The 20,730-nt window shown below is 37.9% G+C and overlaps 1 protein-coding gene across 1 annotated transcript in view; it reads left to right on the top strand.

Annotated features, from left to right (window-relative positions):
• LOC126237026 (pseudouridylate synthase RPUSD2) overlaps positions 1–20,730 on the top strand; it is an 882,831-nt gene that overhangs the window by 845,388 nt on the left and 16,713 nt on the right. Inside the window, exons 8-10 of the mRNA XM_049946770.1 lie at positions 2,020–2,240; positions 4,568–4,758; positions 15,184–15,396. Coding sequence (XP_049802727.1) covers positions 2,020–2,240; positions 4,568–4,758; positions 15,184–15,396 — 625 coding nt within the window. The remainder of the gene's footprint in view (positions 1–2,019; positions 2,241–4,567; positions 4,759–15,183; positions 15,397–20,730) is intronic.

Here is a 20,730-nt window from a genome sequence, read left to right as displayed (position 1 = left end):
TATTTAACTAGTTTATTATACTGTATTGCTACTGCTAAACATTTCTGTTTTGCCAAAAATTTTACATTCACCTATACAATGTATTAATTATAACAATAATTGCAAGAATTTTCATTCTAATCTATCCTTGTTCATTGAGCTACCTGTATGATACTGTTCCAAGAAAATTACTTTCGAGAGCACTACATATGGCAAACATAAACCCTTCCTTGATTAAAATAATACAACAGATGTATAAAGATAACATTTGCCAAGTGAAAGTTGGTAATAAACTTTCACAGAAATTTAGAACAAGCAAAGGCCTTTTACAGGGCTGTCCCATGTCACCATGATTATTTAAAATCTATATAGATATTAGCCTTAGAACATGGTCTCGTAAATGTAATAGTATGGGATTAGAAATAAGAGATGGAGTTTACCTACATCATTTATTATTTGCTGATGATCAAGTAGTCGTAGCACAAGATGGGGAGGATGCTAACTATATGTGCAATCAACTAGCAGTAGCGTACAAAACTTGGGGTTTGAAGATCAATTACCAAAAAACAGAATACTTGACTAATGATTCAGATGAGCTATACATTGAAGGAAAGAAAATCAAAAAGATAAACATTTTCTGCTATTTGGGATCCATTTTAGAAATCGAGGGAAAATCAGAGTCAGAAATCAATAAAAGAATTAGTAGCGGACGGAGGGTCATTGGGATGCTTAACTCAGTCTTACGGAGCAGGAATGTAATGAGCAGAACTAAAAAATTAATATACAAATCCATATTAGAGAGTGTGGTTCTGTATGGAAAGGAGACCTGGACAATTAACATGAAGCACATTAAAAAATTACAAGCTCTAGAGATGGACTTTTGGAGAAGATCGGCAAGAATCTCCAGGAAAGAAAAGATAAGGAACACTGAAGTAATAAGGAGAATGGAGATAAAAGAAAGAATATATGACGTAATGGATAGGAAGAAATTACAGTGGTACGGGCATGTACAACGAATGGAGAAAACCAGAATACCAAAATTGATACTGGAGTGGGAACCGGAGGGGAGAAGAAGAAGACGACCTATGACCACCTGGCTCCAAAATGTACAGCACACAATGAGGAGAATGGGCGCAAAGGAAGAAGACACACAAGATTGAAACACCTGGAGAAATATTTTGAGAATATAGTTTAAGAACGTTTATTGTTTGTATTGTAATTTCCAAGTAAATTATTATGTTTGACATAAGCCTCTGTAATGAGGAAAAGCTCAAAATAATAATAATAATAATTGAGCTACCTTCTAAGATGGATCCTTTACATAATTATCATTTAGAATCTCTCTCTATATCTCTCTCTCTCTCTCTCTCTCACACACACACACACACACACACAGCATTTGTAAACTTATGTCCTTGTGTGTGCCAAGAGTGTGTTCTATGTATCTGGAGTATAATGATACTAGTGTTGCTGTTTTAATTAGTAAAGGAAGTGCCTATATCAAAGATAAAGATGATATGAAAAGACAACTAATCAGCCAATAGATGAAGTGTTTAATGGGGAAAAGGATATAAAGAAAGTAGCACGTACTGCACCTCAGGTATCACCATTACATTCTTCTTCAAAGCACATGTGCATGTGTATGAGTGCACGAGCGCGTGCGCGCGTGCGCACACACACACACACACACACACACACACACACACACACACACACTCATCAGCATTGAGACTTGATGAGTGGGGGAGGAGAGAGATTTTCCCCCCTTGACTACTCATTCCGAGATTCCCCCCATTGCTTACCCATTCCCCAAAGTTTCCTCAGTGTGGCAAATGTTTGTCTTCCTTCAGACATTTTTAGCATTAATTCGTATTTGTCTTTGAAAAAAGCTTTGAATATTACTGTTTATTTGCTTCACTCTTGACAATTTTCATACCCATTCACAAAATTAATTAGATTGAAAATGAGACATTAATTTGTTCAGATGCTTCCTGAATTCATACACAGTCATTGAATGTGTGTAATACTCTTATTTACTAGGTTCACCCATGTGGGAGATATCGTCATAATACAGTTGTGTTTATACTTGCGAAAGAGTATAACCTGAAGAATTTACGCACTATACACCGACTAGATCGCCTGACATCTGGTCTTTTACTCTTTGGGCGTACGCCAAAGAAAGCTCGTTCAATGGAGCATCAAATTCGTAACCGTCAAGTTCAGAAAGAATACATTTGTAGAGTGGAAGGTGATTTTCCAAGGTAAGAAGGACATAATTTTGTCTTTAGTTGTGTAATTTTTGCAATTTATTGTCATTTGTTAGACTCATACTAAGTAAATCTAGTATCAGTGGCTTATTGTGTTGACTTATTACAAAATAAAATATATGCAATTTATTAGTGTCATTGGAGTTTATCAACATAATAGTACCTAAGTTCAAAAAAGCAGGTTTGAGGAAATCGTGTGTGAAATATATAGATGTAGAAATGGTGTTTTGTACATGTAAACATTATTTTGTAAGACATAAACTATTCCAGTATAAACTAATCAGCTGAAATTGATGGAACTTGAATATTAATAATTTCTAAAATCAATACAATTTTGGTAAAATTAGCAGTAGTTTACCCAGTAAAATCAGTTATTAGTGCAGTAGTCAGAATTTTTGTTGACAAAAGTTTCATCATCATCGTTACTGAAGACAGTGTGGTTTTGTAGGCTGTTTTGGGGGATGTAATATGTTAATATAATAGAAATCTTATAGGAAAGGGCCACAAATTCCAAAAAGGTAATTAAATTGTCCAAAATTCTAGTAACATATCCATTAGGATACAGAAAATCCAAAATTCAAATTACTTTAATCCCCACATTATACAAAAGTTGCTTTATCAAATTATCAGATGAATTATTGGAAGTTTAAAAAGGAGGACTAAAGCAGTAAGGGTGGTTTGTAAGTCATGCTGAGATAGCGCAGTTGGTGGAATACTTGGTCATGATTGATAAAAGTCCAAAGTGCTAGACCCAGTCCAGCATACAATTTTAATTTGCCATTAAAATTCAAATAAGTGCACACTTCACGAAAAAGTGAACATTAATTCTGGTAACTATATATTTACAGTATAATGCTATTGGTGGTGTGTAAATCATGGACTTATAGGCAGAATGTCCAAGACTGTTTCTTGTATTATCAAATACCTGTTGTTACTGTTGTTGGTAATATTTGTGTCAAACAAATACAATAGCATTGATATCTCCACCAATATCTTTCCGCTGCAAATCCCCTCGGATTTCTGTCTGCACGCCATTGGCCTTTCATTTGTGTATCTCATGTTCAATTCCCAAGTGATCCGTGCATGGTGAGTGTCATTAGCAACAAGTTTTATTTTATAGGCATTACAGCTGCTGCAGAAATATCTTACATGTGTTTTCAAAGAGATGTTAAGGCATGATTTACAAATTTAGAAAACAGGTAGTTGGAGAACATGTCATGATGTTTGTTTTTGTGCAGATATTATTGGCTGAGACTAAGACATGATAGTAAATATTTATGATTCCTTAGTTTTATGTCTTGTTTAATGTGACTATATGTATGACTATTTTTTTATAATTTTCTCTATTTCATGCATCTTTGGGTGCAGTTGGAAAACAAATGTTTGTACAAGGATAACATAAGTAACTGTGGGATGGAGGCTAACAGACCACAATTTAAAAAGGATAAATAGAGGAGCTTCTTAGGCTGTAACAATACAAAGATTTTTTATGCATCTTCTTAATGAAGATAATTTACCCTTGCTTTAGTCTTAACATATGCACTAGTTTTGGTAGCGAATAAGTCTTGAGTGAACGTCCATTTTCACATGAAATCTGAACACTGTGGCTCTAAATTTTTCATATACCCAGCTCACTGTCAGAATAGCTGACTGTCCCAAGCATGCCATTTCTTGAGTAAATGAAATGTTTCATTCATTAAAGTGAAATAAAACAAAAATGTCTAAGTCAATCTACAATCTCATATAGTTAGAAAAAATGTTTCTTCTTGCCAGGTGGCAAGTGAAAGTAAACACAGAGTGACACGGGCATTATGTAACTTTCAGAATCTTTTCTTTTGAAAGAAAGGGAATGATTGGAGAAAATAATACTAAACAGCAATTAAATAGGAAAGCTATGGCTCTGAGCACTATGGGACTCAACATCTTAGGTCATAAGTCCCCTAGAACTTAGAACTACTTAAACCTAACTAACCTAAGGACATCACACACACCCATGCCCGAGGCAGGATTCGAACCTGCGACCGTAGCAGTCCCGCGGTTCCGGACTGCAGCGCCAGAACCGCTAGACCACCGCGGCCGGCAGGAAAGCTATGAAAGCCACATGGTTAAGGAATACATAATGAAGGGTGAAGGAATCTCAAACTCTAAAAGTTATGATTTATGTCACCACCTGGAGATTTATGTCATTTTTAATGGCATAGTCCGAATGTATGAAACATTTCATAGGAGTAAAAGATCAGGTCTCTAAGTAGTAAATATTATATGCACTTAATTTTATATTTTGTTGTACAGAAATACTTATATCATTTTTCTCTTTCCAGTGAAATCATTGAATGCGAAGAACCGATAGAGGTAGTAAGTTACAAAATAGGAGTTTGTAAAGTTTCACCAAAGGGAAAACATTGTACCACAACATTTCAGAAGCTAGGTTTCAATGGAAAGACAAGTGTGATTTCTTGTAAGCCACACACAGGTCGAATGCACCAAATCAGAGTGCACTTGCAGTATCTAGGTAAGACAGTTTTACCTACATGTCATCACTGTATTCGTCTAACATGGATAGAAATTGTTGTTGAAGAGGGGAATATACATATTTTAAAATAATCATTGTTTGAGCAAGCCTTGTGATGTCTCATGAATGAAAATAATTTATTGGTAAATGCATCAGTTTTTGGAAATCCGGAAAAAGCAATGTTTTTGTAAATTTTGTTTTTTAGTTATATCAAAAGGAAGACTCATAAGAAGTTTTTTAGTTGTAAACACCTCAAGATTTCTCTTTAACGTGTAGTAGTCAATCAGTTGCTTACCAAATATTTATATTTTTCTGCATTGGAAAGTTTAGTCTCATCCCACTGATTAGCTTCTGCTGTTTTATGATTTTGTTTTTGACCAATATTTTTGCTCATTGTTTTTTTGGAACATCAACATATTCTTTTGTCTTCATCTGGTTAATTACACCACTAATGGAAAATCCAAGACAGAATAACAGTAGTGTGGTAAGGATAGATTGCTGTTCACCACATAGAGGTGGTGTTCAGTCACAGACAGGCAAAATGAAAGAGAATGCTAGAAATATTTCAGCTTTCGGACAATGTCCTCCTTCAGAAGTAGAAAACTCACACACATTCATACAACAACAACTCATTCAAATGGCCACTATCTCCGGGCATTAAACTGAGCAAGTCAGTGCTGTGGTTAAAAAAATGGTTCAAATGGCTCTGAGCACTATGGGACTCAACTGCTGAGGTCATAAGTCCCCTAGAACTTAGAACTACTTAAACCTAACTAACCTAAGGACAACACACACATCCATGCCTGAGGCAGGATTCGAACCTGTGACCGTAGTGGTTGCGTGGTTCCAGACTGTAGCGCCAGAACCGCTCGGCCACCAGCAGCCGGCCTGCTGTGGTTAGTGCACTGCACTTGCATATATTCCTTCCTTCCTTTTTTTGGGCACTAAGTTCTGTCTGCAACTGTGACTGTGTCTCTACAAATTCACAGTTGGGCCTTTGTGCCCAGAGACAGTGACCGTGTGTGTGTGTGTGTGTGTGCATGTGCATGTGTGTGTGGGTGGGTGGGTGGGTGGCTGTGTGTGAGAGATAGGTAGGGAGAGAGAGAGAAGGGAGGGGGGAGGGGTGTTGTTGTTATTGTGCGAATGTGTATGTGTTTCCTATTTCTAAAGAAGGACTTTGCCTGAAAGCCAAAATTGTTCTAGCATTATTATGAGAAGGAAAGTTCCACTCACCATATAGCAGAGATGCTGAGTCCCTAAGCACTGCCGTATGGCCACAGAGGAGCATTCCCCTCATAACTCAGCACCACTCAGGGCTGGAGCAACTGAATTAGATTCTCCACCATCTACTCCAGTCCGGTCACTAACATCACCTATTCCATCAAAGGCAGGGCTACCTGTGAAATTAGTCATGTGGTCTAGAAGCTAAGCTGCAACCACTGTGCTGCATTCTATGTAGGCATGACAACCAACATGCTGTCTGTCCACATGAATGGCCACTGGCAAACTGTGTCCAAGAAACAAGTGGACCACCCTGTTGCTGAACATGCTGCCGAACATGATATCCTTCATTTCAATGACTGCTTCACTGCCTGTGCCACATGGATCCTTCCCTGCCAACACCAGCTTTTCTGAATTGTGCAGGTGGGTTGTTTCTGTAACCCTCCTGGCCTCAATCTTCATTAGCCACTGTCTTCACCCATTCAGCCCTGTCCCTGTTCCCATTCCAGTGCTACACAGCCATCATTTCACACCAAACACAGTCTTTTTATTTCTCTCCTTTTCTGTTACTTGCACCCCCCCCCCCCTCCTCACCTCTCCCCTGCACTCCGTCTAACCTGTAGGACTTCACTGTCTGCCACCCCCACCATACTATCCCTCCCCCTCCCCACCCCAGCCTCCTCCTTACCTCCACCCAGTTGCCACTCCCATCATGCACTGGTGCTGCTGCTCACAATGTGGTTTCAGTTGCCAGAGACTGCAGTCGAGTCGTGTGTGTCATGTGTGTGTGTGTGAGTGTGTGTGTGTGAGTGTGTGTGTGTGTGTGTGTGTGTGTGTGTGTGTGTATTGTTGATGAAGACCAGTGGCCGAAAACTTTAATTTTTAATTTTTGAAAGTCTTTTTTTTTTTTTTTGTGTCTATCATGACTCAGCATCTCTGCTGTATGGTGATTAGCAACTTTCCATCTCATAATATTGTCACATTCCATCCTGGATTTTCCATTATTTGATATTTGTAACATTCTTTTTCATTGTGCTGTCTGTCTCTGAGTCAGTGCCTCCTCTATGTGATGAGTAGCAATCTATCCTTTCCATGTTGCATGTTGTTGTAATTACACGGATGTAGGAACAGGTGCCTTTTTTCCAATTGATACTTTTTACATGTGTGATTAATTACCCCATAGTAGAGGGTGTCTGTGTTAAACATATAATAGGTAACTTAAAACATTTTTTTACACACCCAATACACCTCAATATGCACACCTTTAGTGGCACAACAGATATCTAATCTCTATTCCACTTCTCTCCGAGTATTTTGCAGCATTACAGGTGTTACATTTGCAGTAGATGCATATCTGGTAGATCATGAAATGGTGTCTGGTACACCTGAGTCTTGATAAAACTCCACAGAAAAAAAGAATCAAGTGACATAATGTCTTGGCTTTTAGGGGGTCAAGAAATTGGTGGGCTACCTCTCCCAATCCACCAATCTGGGAACTTGTGATTGAAGATTTCCCCCACAGTGTTCACAAAATGCCATGGTGTATAATCTTGTTGAACAATTACATGGCAAAGTAGTTGTGACACTACTTAAAGCTCCAACATGTCTATGTACATTGTTGCATTAACTGTAGGTTCTACAAAGAAGAATGGGCTGATAACCCTCCCCTTCAACAATCCACACTGCACACTGAGAGTCACATTCTTATCCTATTAGTCTTGGGGCTTCAGTTCCCCATTTGTGGCAGTTGTGCATGTTTACCATGCTGGGAGTATGGAATCCAAGAAACAGATGAAATCAAGGAATTCTTCATTTTTATCCATTTTTTGCAAGAATTGTCTCTGTTAATGCCTACGGTCTCAGTCTCTTCTCAGGCTTGATACTGTGGCGAAGCTGGAGTTTGTATGCCCATAGGTGCAACCTTTTATGGACAGCGTCATTTATACTGTCAAATGAGGTAACTGGAACTGCCTACTTGGTTGTCTGACTGACTTATGGGGGCTCTGCTGGAAAGATGTGCAGATTAATTGAACAGAAGCTTTTGGAACTGCATGCTTGATGTGGTGGGACAACATTGAAAGCAAACTCCCAGTTTGCCGAAGCTGCTTGTCCCATTTCTTGATTGTTACGTAACTGGGAACATTGTCAGTTGGTTGCAGTCCACACTCACGCCAAAAACGATGTTGTAGTAGTGTAACAGATTTTAGCTGCACATGAGAAAGCACACAGATCACCTTCTACCCTGGAGTTCATATGGCCACTGATGCGTATTTATGTACAAAGCAGTTACACCCATGTGCGCACAGTGCCAGTGTTCCTGCATCTGCTGCAAATAAACAAAGAAAACATTTTGAGTTACCATACTTGTAGAACCAAACCACCAATACATATCTCAATTATGTCTCATGTTATTATGCATTATATTGTTATATGTTTAACCCAAACACAGTGTATGTGTACTGAATGAAAGATAACATATTAAATTACCTTATTGATTCTGGTTGCAAATGTCCTGACCCTAACTCTACAGTCAGCTTTCTTGCAGTCTTTTTTTTTTTAGTATATTGTTCAAGAAATGTGATAAATGTGATTCTTTTAAATGCAATATGTTCACTAACAAATATTATCACATCACCCCCCCCCCCCAACCTTGTATCGTTGCCCGTAGTAACAGGTTACTAAAACCAAACCTTCTAATTTGTGATACACAATTTTACTAGATTTCAGTCTATTTTTTGGTGCATCTATTAGATGTGGGGGAATATTCACCCACAAAAACTTGCAGCAAACTGAGCTAGTTACTACAACAATGCACATTTAGGCACATTATCCTAAGTGGCACTGATCTTTTTGTTCAACTTTAATTCTGTATGAATCACAACATTTTGAAGTAAAAGATTCTGAATCAGTTGACAATGCAGTGACAAGTTATTCATTTCTAAGCCTGCATCTTTATCAGTATAGGGTTCATTCACATCAAAGATGTCTAATTTAACCCTGTCATGTTGCTTCTTGCACATAAAAGAAAAACTTGCTGGAGATTGGCTAGACTAGGTTCTTGTTTTCACACAGTTTACCACAGAGTTCCACTATCTGTTTACTAACTGTAGCTTTTACTTTTTGTTTAAATGAAATCTATGCCTGGCAGGTTCTTCACGATAAATTTTGCTTGTACTGCAAATGATTAAATTTTTTATACAGTTTCCATAGTTCAGAAATGTAGCACTCAATTCCTTTATTAACACATGACAGCTGAGGCAGATTGTATTGTACTGGAACATTTGTTATGATGACATATTGTATAATTTTGGTAGCATCTTCTTGTACCTTCTGAATGTAGACTTCCTCTCATTCCTATAGACATGATTACAGTGTGATGCTAGTATCTTTTTGCTTCACTCTTTATCATAAGATTCATTGTGTGTAGTTTTGTGTACCTTTTTTCCCGGTACTACAAATGGCTTCAGTGACACAGATGTAAGAACAAAATTTACTGTTTAGTTGCCTTTGTTATTTTCTTTGTTTTATACCACTTTTTCTGCGTCAAAAGGTCATTGCAGGTGACATGATGTCCCTACATGAATTATCTGAACTTGATAAGCTCACTGGACAAAAAATTACAGCTGGCTCAGCCATCATGTCATGTGCTCAGCTACATTTACATTTCAAACAAACATTGTACGTAAACATGCATGAATGTGAGGATGTGACAGAGTAGCAAAAAGGGACAATCGTGTTTGGCCATGCCATGAAGTTGATGGATTTGTTGATGTTTCACACAGACTGTTCAGTGTGTCTACAAGCACACTGCCACGAAATGTGTCGGTATTGTGGTTGGGAAAGATCCTGACTGAGAGGAATTGGAGATGCGTTTCACAGCTTGTGAATCAAAATTGCTTCCTTTTCTGCAAGCAGTGAATGAAGGTCCATCACAACCTGTTAGAGAGAGAACATCGTGATAGGAGCTGCATGCAATGAACACTTGGAGTCAGTCACTTCACAAGAGGCCATTGCTCACTCAAGCACATAAAGATGACAATAGCTAACTTGAACTTCATAGAAAATCTGTGGGACGTGATAGAAAATGGGTAAAATGCTTTGATTACATCCTCAGCGAGTGGCCTAAGCTGGATGCGACATATCTACACAACCTTGTGGAGCCACTTCTTAAGTGAATCCAGGTGATTATCAAGTCCATGGGAAGAATTACGTGATTTCTCTAGGATGGAATAATTTTTTGTTCAGTGAGCTTAAATAAATGAATGGTGAACCGATTATGTCTGAACCTAAAACATAAAATTAGAACTTCTATTTTCAGGCAGTATGAGTGTCACAGTGAATTGCCTTAAAAAAAGTTACAGAGAATCCCGCTGACTATGTAACTGTGATTTAACAATTTATTTTATTTATTTCTGTAGAACAATCTTTTAAAGCTAATCTGTGACTGACGAAGAACACTTGACTACATTACTGTCCAAAACATTTTAGAAAATGGCTTACCCAGAGAGAATGTCTGTTAATTGTGGGTATATGCAGATTCTTCCTTTATTTTGACAATGTTATAAAAAGGACAGAGTGCTGCACTGTATATAGTGAAGATGTTAACACAAACGCACGCACACACACACACACACACACACACACACACACACACACGACCAGATCTGGCCACAGTAGCCAGAGACAGTGGTGCGTTGTCTTATTCAGAAAAAGGTCTTTTGGCCAAAAGCTTAGTTTTTTAGCACCTTTTTGCTGTGCCTGTCTATGACTCAACATCTTCACTGTATTGTGAGTAGCAATATATCCTTTTCATAATATAGTTATTACTCCATCTTGGATTTTTCATTTCTTTATTTTGTTATTCCTGGGAAACTACCCTTGGCTAATTACTAAATATACCACTTTAGCAGGAGTACATATTTTCTAGTATCATGCTGAAAATAATGTCAACCCCATAAAAACTTTTGCTTTGGAGACTTCATCATTTTCCTTACCCATCTGGAGGTAAACTTAATTTCACTACCTGTATTTTCCGTGTATTGATTCCCCAGCTCAGCCTAGGTACTTCAAACAGCCACATCTTTAAATCTCCTGTGCCTGTGTGGGCTTCAATACTACAAAAATCTTTATCAACACATACTGGATACTTGCCATTTCCATGACGTCAAACATTTTTCAGTTAGTGTTTTATTATTATTTTGTGTGACTCAGAGCCTGGGGTAAGCCTTCCTACTTGAAACCATTCTGTTGATTGTATGTCAAAGGTGAAGGCATTGAACTCTTTCTTGTAGATGATTGTGATGAGCAGGTGGAATGTTTTTTTTTTCTTTTTTTGTTGTTGTTATTGATGACTGGGGAAAAAGGATGTCTGCACGTAAACTACTCCTTTTAAACAGTGTGAAGTAGGTTCCCAGGCCAGTCTCCTCATACAGCAGATGGATCACCATCAACAGTGCCACTTGCTTTTACTTCATAAGAGACTGCAGAGAGCTTTGGAATCTTAATGCATGGTGTTAGTGCATATTTTTGTGATCTGGGACTTCATGTCAGCATTTTTCTTCTCCAAAGTGGCCAAATACTGATGTTTAAAATATTTCCACCACCAAGATTTGAGTGTGTTGGCAGCTACATCTATAAGATGGTAATGGAAAGCCTGAGTAGAATGTAAAAAATTTTGGGAGTAAAGGTATCAACTCACCAAGCAGTAGAGGCATTGAGTTGTCAACACACACATAAACAAGATGGAAAACTTTGCTAACTTTTTCAAGCTGGAATGGACCCCCCTCCTGCGTCGCGCGCACTCTCACGTGCGCATTCACACACACACACACACACACACACGCACACACGCCTCCACGGCTACGGCTACGGCTACATTGTGCCATACATTTTGCATGTGCATGTTTGTACATGTGCACACACACCATTAAAAAAATAATAAAATAAAATAAATAAATAAATAACCTAGCAAAGTTTTCAGTCTTGTTTATGTATGTCAACAACTCAATATGTCTACTACTCATTGAGTTGTTACCTCTATTTAAAAAAAAAAGTCTCATATGGAAGATGGTTATATAATGCTGAAACTTTTCATGGCACACTATTTAAATAACTTTGTCACATATTCTTTCTTTAAAAAAAATCTGCAATAATGTCATCATAACTCAGTTATTCACATTTGCATAAACTGGTGGGGCCAGTATAATCTTGCAATTAGTTAGTTAGTTGTTAGGTAGTTAGTTTCATGTTCCATGTATCATTTCACTATAAATCATAAGACATTTTGCATTCACATTTCAAATTAGTTTGTAAATATGGCTACATGATGAACATTTATAAGATTTGTTTTTTTGTTTTATTATTATTATTAAATATACAGATGTGACTTACTAATTCCTATCCACAACCTTTTACACATTGAAATGATAGAAGTTCTTCTATGGACTAGAAGGAGTTGTCAAGGAGAAACTTTTTCAGTTTTTTTCATATTTTGTTTTGCTGTCTGTCATTTTCATAGGTGAGCATAACATATTATACTTAAAGCTCATTTTTGAGCTATGAAGGCTTTTTTTCTTAAAGATGAGGTACCCACAGCGTTAATCGATATGAAGTTATTGAATGAAAACACACAAAATATGTCAACTTACTGATTTGTCTCTCCCTAAGATTTGCAGTGATTCTAAGTGCAAATGTGGCTGAACTAAGTTGTTTTAGGAGTTTCAAAATGTGTTTTTTTATATCACGAATAGCTTTTATATCACGAATAGCTTTATCTAAAAGTTCCAGGTCATAATTACACCGTACTTTAGCACCTCTCCTGCTGTTATATGTTCTTGGCATTGTCCGAAATCACCCCACACAGTACACAGTTTTACAAAAACCATCATTATTTTATGACCTTGTACGAGAAACTAGACAAACTTGTACAGAAATTGTCTCAATGCTGTTAGCTACTGAGCGCGTTGACAATTACGGTTACAATAACTTCCCGCTCGGCCCAACAACAGAAAGTTTCCACTTTACAATAATGCATGGATTTTTAACACTGAGACTGTTCCGTCAATTATTCACCGAAGGAAACAACTGACGCAAAGTAAAAGTTGTGGAAAGTGATAAATGCAGTATTGCACTTAAAATAACTGGCGCATGGACGTTAAAATAAGTAACTCTTTGTTTCTATGCAGTAGCAAACAGCAAATAAGCCATACTGTCCGAATTCGCCCCGGTGTCCGAAATCACCCTGTTTGACGGTACCAAATAATCAGAGAGTTAGAGAAGTTAAATACAATAGATTACACTCTATTATCTCACTAGTGTAGAGCTAACATGGGAAAACGATGAGTTGTTACATATATTAAGGCAGAACACAACTTCATAAACACTGAGACAAGTAGATCTTTTTTTAGTGATCAGCACACACAAGTGTGTGCTTGTGAACTAATACTAAAAAATAGTTCATTTTTAATTGTAGCTGTATGTAGAGTCCCACTGGGAAATTTTGAACTGTTTATGAGAAATTTGGATTCCTTACTATGCTATCTGTCAGACAGCAGCAATCAGTTAATAATCTGTGCAGTTTCCAGCATAGATTTTCTAAGGACTAGTGAACCTGGCAACGCTTCGCAATTGCTAAATTTATATGTGAACTGCATATATGTCTTAATCTTCTTCTTTCCCTCTCTCTGACCATCTCGTCCTGCCCCTTTCACTGACTCTCTCTCTCTCTCTCTCTCTCTCTCTCTCTCTCTCTCTCTCTCTCTCTATCCCCTCCTTCTCCTTCTCTACGTCTGCTTCCTCTCTCCTTCTATGTCCATTTCCTCTAACCTCTCTCACTGAGTTTGAGTCTTCTCTATTGTTATTGCCAAATCAACCCTACAAAATAAAGTGCAGGAAGCACATCCGAAAAAAATGGGAGGACAGCCAGTGCTAAATAAAGAAGAAGAAGAAATGTTGAAGCAAGGTATCTTGAGGGCTGCACATTGGGGATTTCCCTTCACTAAACTGGATATTAGATATTTAGTTAAAGGCTACCTTGATAAAATCTGGCCGAAAAGAGAAGAAATTTCGTAATAATTTGCCAGGAGAAGAATGGGTGCATTTATTCCTCAAACGGCAGTCAGAAGATTTTTCCGTTCGCTTAAGCAAAAATATTAAACAAGCTCATGCAGAAGTGAACAAAGAAACTGTTTATTTAAATTCTTGCAAAATAAAAACTTATCTGTAATATATAAAATTCATTATATCATTCCATATCACTTATTCGTAACAAAGGGTTGCCTTAAAATGTGTAAAATGTCACCAAAATCAAATAAAAAGCATGTAGAATTTTTAAAAAAGGCAGTAACTGTCTGAATTCGCCCTCTATATACTGTAACTTTGGACAGAGATGTAAAAAACACGTGTGTCCAAAATCACCCCAATCCATGGGGTGACTTCGGACACTTTATTTAACTGCCTCAGATAAATATACCTACACATATACTTTCTGGTTCTGGGATATTTTATTCGTTACACATATACCCTACCACTTCCGTAACAATCAATTTAATCGAAGAATATATATGAAAGTTACAACAACAAAACCATCCAAAATCACCCTGTTTGACGGTACTCTGATAGGCACAGGATGTCTTACCATTTCAGAGCTCTGTGAATTTTCTAAACACACAAGAAGCTCTTCTACTGTTCTTATGAAATAAGGTAGCCTTGCTTTTATGTGCACTCTTAATCATTTTATGTGACTCTAAAGTTATTTTATTTTCTTTCGTAACAGTGAGTACCACAGAATCTAAAGATAGCAGTACAAGTAAGCAAGCTTGGTAGTGAAATTGTCCATCAGGTCACGAAATGTTCATTTAGTTCTACAGTCTTCCTTTACTTACTTAAAAACATGTCTTGTCACCAGGAATACTTTCCTTAAATTTGACTTCTTTATTGTTACTGTTCTGAAAGATTTACATCATCTAGAATCAGACTGCCTTGCTAAGACTATTTTGTAAAATGTTATTATTTTTGTATTTATTTCGACACGACTTGTGTTTCTACTTCTAAAGCATGTTGAATCCATATTCTTTCTTATAAAAATTAAAAAAATGATACATCATTTACTTACATTACAAGTCTGTACCTTACATCTGTCTTGTAGACTATTTCAGTAACAAAAGAATTTGCTAACTGCTGTCATCAACTTTGTTTCATTTATAGGTTACCCAGTTGTGAATGATCCTCTTTACAACCACACAGTGTTTGGACCGGAAAAAGGCAAAGGCGGAAACATTGGTAAGACAGATGAGGAACTAATAAGAGACCTCATCAACATCCACAACGCAGAAAACTGGCTTGGAATGGATGGAGATTCTGAACTCAGCATGTTCAAACCAATGAAAAGTGAATTAGATGATGGAATTGTGAGCAAAGGTATGTAAACTCTAGCGAAACTGCATTAAGAAACTGTTGTTTCTAAAATTACTTCTAGTATAGTAAACAACTATTACATGGCAAAATTAACAGACCTGTAGCTTTTTAAAAAATTATCTGAGATTTTGTGAGAAAGAGCAAAAAAGCTGAAGGTAATGAGGGGAAGAAAACATCACTGGAGTATCTGCTTACTAAAAGAAACTGTGTGTAGAACAGAAAGTAAAAGAAACTGTGAATTCCGTTTCCAGATAGTGCATCAGAGAGTGAATCAGAAATAAAGCTGTTGTCAGGTCAAGGAAACTGCTATGAAGTAAAACTGCTGACAAATAAAGATGTTGTATTAAACAAAAACACAGGAACCACAGATCTGTGAGTAGGATGGGTGAAGTCTTAGGTATGTCCATGCACCGTATAAGGTTAGGTTTCATCAGAGTTCATTTCCTTTTATATGTTTGGTTATATTTCAAGACATAGGCATCAGTGTAATACTTCTGTTGGACACCTGGCCCAAAACCAGGTATTTCCACAAGTTTGGTAAATCTAGATGGCTACATATTTTTAAGAGGGATGGAGTAGGGGCATTCATATGCTCCAATTCATCACTTAATGTGATAGACACATCCAATAATAATGAAGATAAACGAGTAGAATATGTGTTCATAGAGATCAAATCCCTTAACAGGAAGTCCCTGATATGTGACCTCTACAAACTACCTCAAGTAGCCAGGTTTGCCTGCTTCAAAACTGCTCTTCCAAGTCTCAGATTAATATATGAGCATATGATTATAGCTGGTGATACTAACATAAATTATTGACAATAGTCTTTCCAGTGTGAAATTTAAGTAGATGCTTTCTTCTTCAAATGTGTCACTACTTCATCTTGCTCCTATCCATCATACAAGCAGTAGTCACACTCTCATAGATATATTTGTAACAAAATCCTCAAACAGAGTAATTCATATATTTCTGCTGTGACATAATTTTTCATGACATACTTACTAGAAGGTCCCGGAAAGAAACCACAAATGACTACATACCAAGACTTCAGACACATTAATTTATCTGGACTTACAACCAAGGTACAAGAAATAATTTGAGGGAAGTCTCCTATTCCCTTCTCGAACAAAAATGAAACACTTCATTGATTTACTAACAAATTTACTCAACTAAACTAGAAATACACTCCCCTAAGGACAAAAAGGGTAAGAAGGAAACCTGCAACTTGGCTAACTGAAGAATTAAAACCGCCTATGAATCTAGAGATGCTGCATATTGGGCATACAAACTGCACCCTATGTTTGAAAATCATTTTGCTTACAAACAGAATCAGATCAGAATCAATCAACTGGTGAGAAATGTAAAATTCAGATGGGTCAGTACATTAACTGACAACAGAAACAGATTCGTTGTCCTACAGAAAAATTTTCTCGGTCATGGTATAGGCAGAGTAAGAGCTGCAGATGATCCAGCCACAATTAAACCAATTAGGGAACAGAGACTTGTTGATTACTTCATGGGGGCAAATGACTGTAGCCAAGAAAAATTCTATCTAAATCATGTTACTTGCAGATCCATGAGAAAGCTATCATGTGTATCAGATCTGCATCTACTGGATATGATGGCATCACAGTCTAAATGTTGAAGCTTATTATTTTCCTCCTACTGCCCAGTATAACAGATATCTTCAACTACTCCTTAAGCATAATTTTTTTCCTCGAGACCTGTAGAAACGGGGACTAGTTAATCCACTATCTAAAAAGGACATTGCCACAGCATACTCAGATTACCAACCTATATCCATTCTTCCCACATTGTCCAAGACCTTAGAATATGTATTTCACAGCCAGCTAACAAACTACCTAACCACAAACAATTTACTAGATGGATTTTTTTCCCATAAACATTGCAGTTTTCCATAAACATTGCAGCACAACTTCTACCATAATAAAGGCAACAAATGACCTTAAGCTTGCTGTGGATGCATGAGAGGTGATTATGACAAGTTTCTTAGGCTTCAGAAAAGCCTTTTAATATTGTTAGCTTTCACATTTAACAACACAGATTTCTTGACAAGTGCAGTACAATGGTTTCGCTCATACCTGACATCTCACTAGCAATGTGTCATGCCCAGCACCATAAAGTTACAATGCAAGCAGGTAGTATTAGGTGTCCCCCCAGGGTTTGGTATTAGTCTTATATTCTTTTCATTATATATCAGTGATGTGTCATCAGTTTTGTCCTACTGCAAATATCACATGTATGCTGATGACATCCAGTTGCATCTAAGTGCAAAACTAGTAAACCTCAAAACAGCTATTGAGAATCTCATTATTGAACTGTGTGCACTATCAAAATGGGCACAGGATTTGGGGTTAAAGCTCAACCCATCCAAAACCTAAGTGGTGCCAGTTGGTCATTCTAGGCTCATTAGCTCGAGATACTGGGAATCCATGCCGTAAATGGGACAAATATCAACTTCTCTCCTTTGCAAAGAGTCTAGGAGCAATAATAGATGAAAATCTAAATTGGATTGAGCATGTAACTGCAATGTGCAGGAAGGCATCACCAGCCCTCCATGCCCTACAAAAATATAAAAAGCTCTTCTCTCGTGACCTGAAAAAGGAACTTTGTGCAAACACTTATGCTTCCAATTATTGTTGACAGTGATGTTATCCTGCAAGGCCTTTTTCAGGAAACCTCATGGCACCTGGAACTGGTTATGAATGCCTGTGTTCATTACATCTGTGATGTTTGACTATTTGATGATATTTCACCATAATATGCACAGCTGTCCTGTCAGTGTGCAGACAGTTGTAGAGATTTCTATGCCTGCTGTCTTCTCTATTGTGTTACCAATGAACACCATCACTCATCTCTCTCCTTGACCTTAAGTATCTCGTCTGAACAATATGGCAGAAACACACTTTCTCGACATCCTTCTCAGTAGCAGAAACCCGATTCTGGAATGACCCCCTGTAGTATATTAGAGAACTAAATACCATCTCCAGCTTCAGAAGACAGTTAGTGACATATCTACTAAAACAACAATGATGATTACTTGATAGTCTACAAAAATGTAGTCTGAGATGTGGTCACATTTTCATTTGAATCTTCCCTTGGCTCAGCCACACTTTTTAGTGGATGAAAATTGCCATATGCATTTCAATATTGCATCATTTTCAAAGGCTACAAAGAGGTATTTTAAAAATGAACAAGTTGCTCACAAGGCCACAAAAGCCCAAGGGATGTCTACCAGCCACTGTGTTGCACTCTGCCTTGCGGTGTCATACAGATCCTGTGTGGAAGGGCGTGTGGTCATCACACTGCTCTCCTGGCTGTTTTACAGATTTTCCGTACCATGGAGCCACTACTAATCGGTCAAGTAGCTCTTCAATTGTCATTACACCATACCAGTCCTCCCACCAAGGAAAAATCTTTGGCAGTACCAAGACATGAAACAGAGTCACCGGCATGGCAGCCATCTACACTGACCACTCAGCTACAGAGGCAGACCAAAGAAGTATATAAAAGGTGTCATTAACATGTAATTATTACATAAATGTTACAGTGACATTGCAAAAGTTACTCTGAAATCTTACCACATTCCAAAAAATGCAAAATAATCTTCGTGCTAAAATACTGTTGACAGTATTGACACATGCCTTGTCATTAGCTGGGTACCACAGCCAAGTACAAACTGGTCGGAATACTGTGTGGCACCGATTCAGGTCAGTTACAAGAGGGTACTAGTGTAATGATGTATCTGCCAGTTACCTGTAGACTTGCGTATAGGAACTTTTAAAAAATATAAAATAAGATAACAAAATTACCTTAACACTGATAAATTGTCTTAACATGTGTCATACAAGTAGTTGCATTATAAAAGAATAGAGTGGAGGTACAACTCAGAACAATAGAGGGCTATGCTTATGAAGAAAATTACTAAGTGGAGTTACATCACAAACCAGTAGATGATGTTCCTTATTGTGACAAAATACAGTATGACATATGTAGTCAGTGTCAAGCTCAGAATACATGTCACATTAAAATTATTTACCAAGGCATGTGTCAGACTGCAGATTCAAAAAGTGCAGTGATGAAAAGAGTAAAATTATTGTACATCGTTCATTGATTTGATTTGATTTGATTTTAACAGGGAAGCTAAAACAGCTTAGGTCTATCCTGCCACTGCCAGCACTGAAACTAAGTTTATTGTGCGGTATTGCTCTCTGTATATCTAGTAAAGCCAACCAATGCCCTTAAATGGTGCAAGGAGTCCCTCGACCAGTTTTTTGTTAGACGCAATTTCTTCAGATTCCGATGTCCCGAAGATTCTGTATCTTTTACTCTCCAATGCCATGCATTCGAAGATTAGGTTTGATGCAGTTTCTTCACCCTCATCACAGATCCTATATTTGGGGTCCTCTTCCGTTGTACCCATTGTGTGTAGGTGTTTTTAGAAATTCCCATGACCGGTCATCAGTCCAGTCATGAATTTGATCTCTTTTCTGTTCAGTCCCAGGATTACAGAGCTTCTTTTAAAACATGGCTTGGGCATCATTACCTTACCATGTTTTTGTTTATGGACCTTGGTCCAATATCCTACTTGCTGCTTCCTAAGCCAGTTCCGTAGTTCTAATTTGATCATAGCCTTGGTGATTGTCAGGACAGGTTCTGGTCCAATAAATGGAGTTGTTGCCCCCATCCTAGCCAATCTGTCAGCTTGTTCATTGCCACAGATCCCTGAGTGGCCAGGGGCCCACACTAGGTTTACCCTATTGCTTCCCCCTAGCTCCACCAAACCACCAGAGCCCTGTGGCATTCTGCAACAATCTTAGATCTTGTTGCAGGAGCTGCCAATGGTTTCAGGGCTGCTTGGCTGTCTGAATAGATGTAGATGCTATGGTCCTTGTAGCGCCTATGCATATTCTCCTCCACACATGCCCTGATTGCAGTAATGTCAGCTTGGAATACAGAGGCCAGTTTTCCTAGAGAGATGATGCCCTCCAGTCTTGGCTGAACCCCGCACACCCCTGCCCCAACCCCTTGGTCTATTTTCGACCCACCAGTGAACCAAATGATGTCCCTTGTACGGTGTCAAGCTGTTTTTTCCCACTGGTCCCTGCTTCCAATTATTCTATTGTAAGGCTTGTCAAAGCAGTTGGGAGTTATTATACAGTTGGCAAGCATTTCCCCAGCCTTTCCTATATTTACCTTACTCACTATATTAGTGTGTGGGTCTGGATATCCGAATGAGACCCAGTTTTTGCCAGTTTTAAGTCTGTGTGCCCCAGCTGCTGCCTCCATCTTGACCCACAGGTGTAGTGGAGGCAT

This window comes from Schistocerca nitens, chromosome 2 (assembly GCF_023898315.1).
Source record: "Schistocerca nitens isolate TAMUIC-IGC-003100 chromosome 2, iqSchNite1.1, whole genome shotgun sequence".
Lineage (NCBI taxonomy): Eukaryota > Metazoa > Arthropoda > Insecta > Orthoptera > Acrididae > Schistocerca > Schistocerca nitens.
Note: the sequence above shows the minus strand (reverse complement) of the source record. Positions and strands in the feature narration are given on the sequence as shown.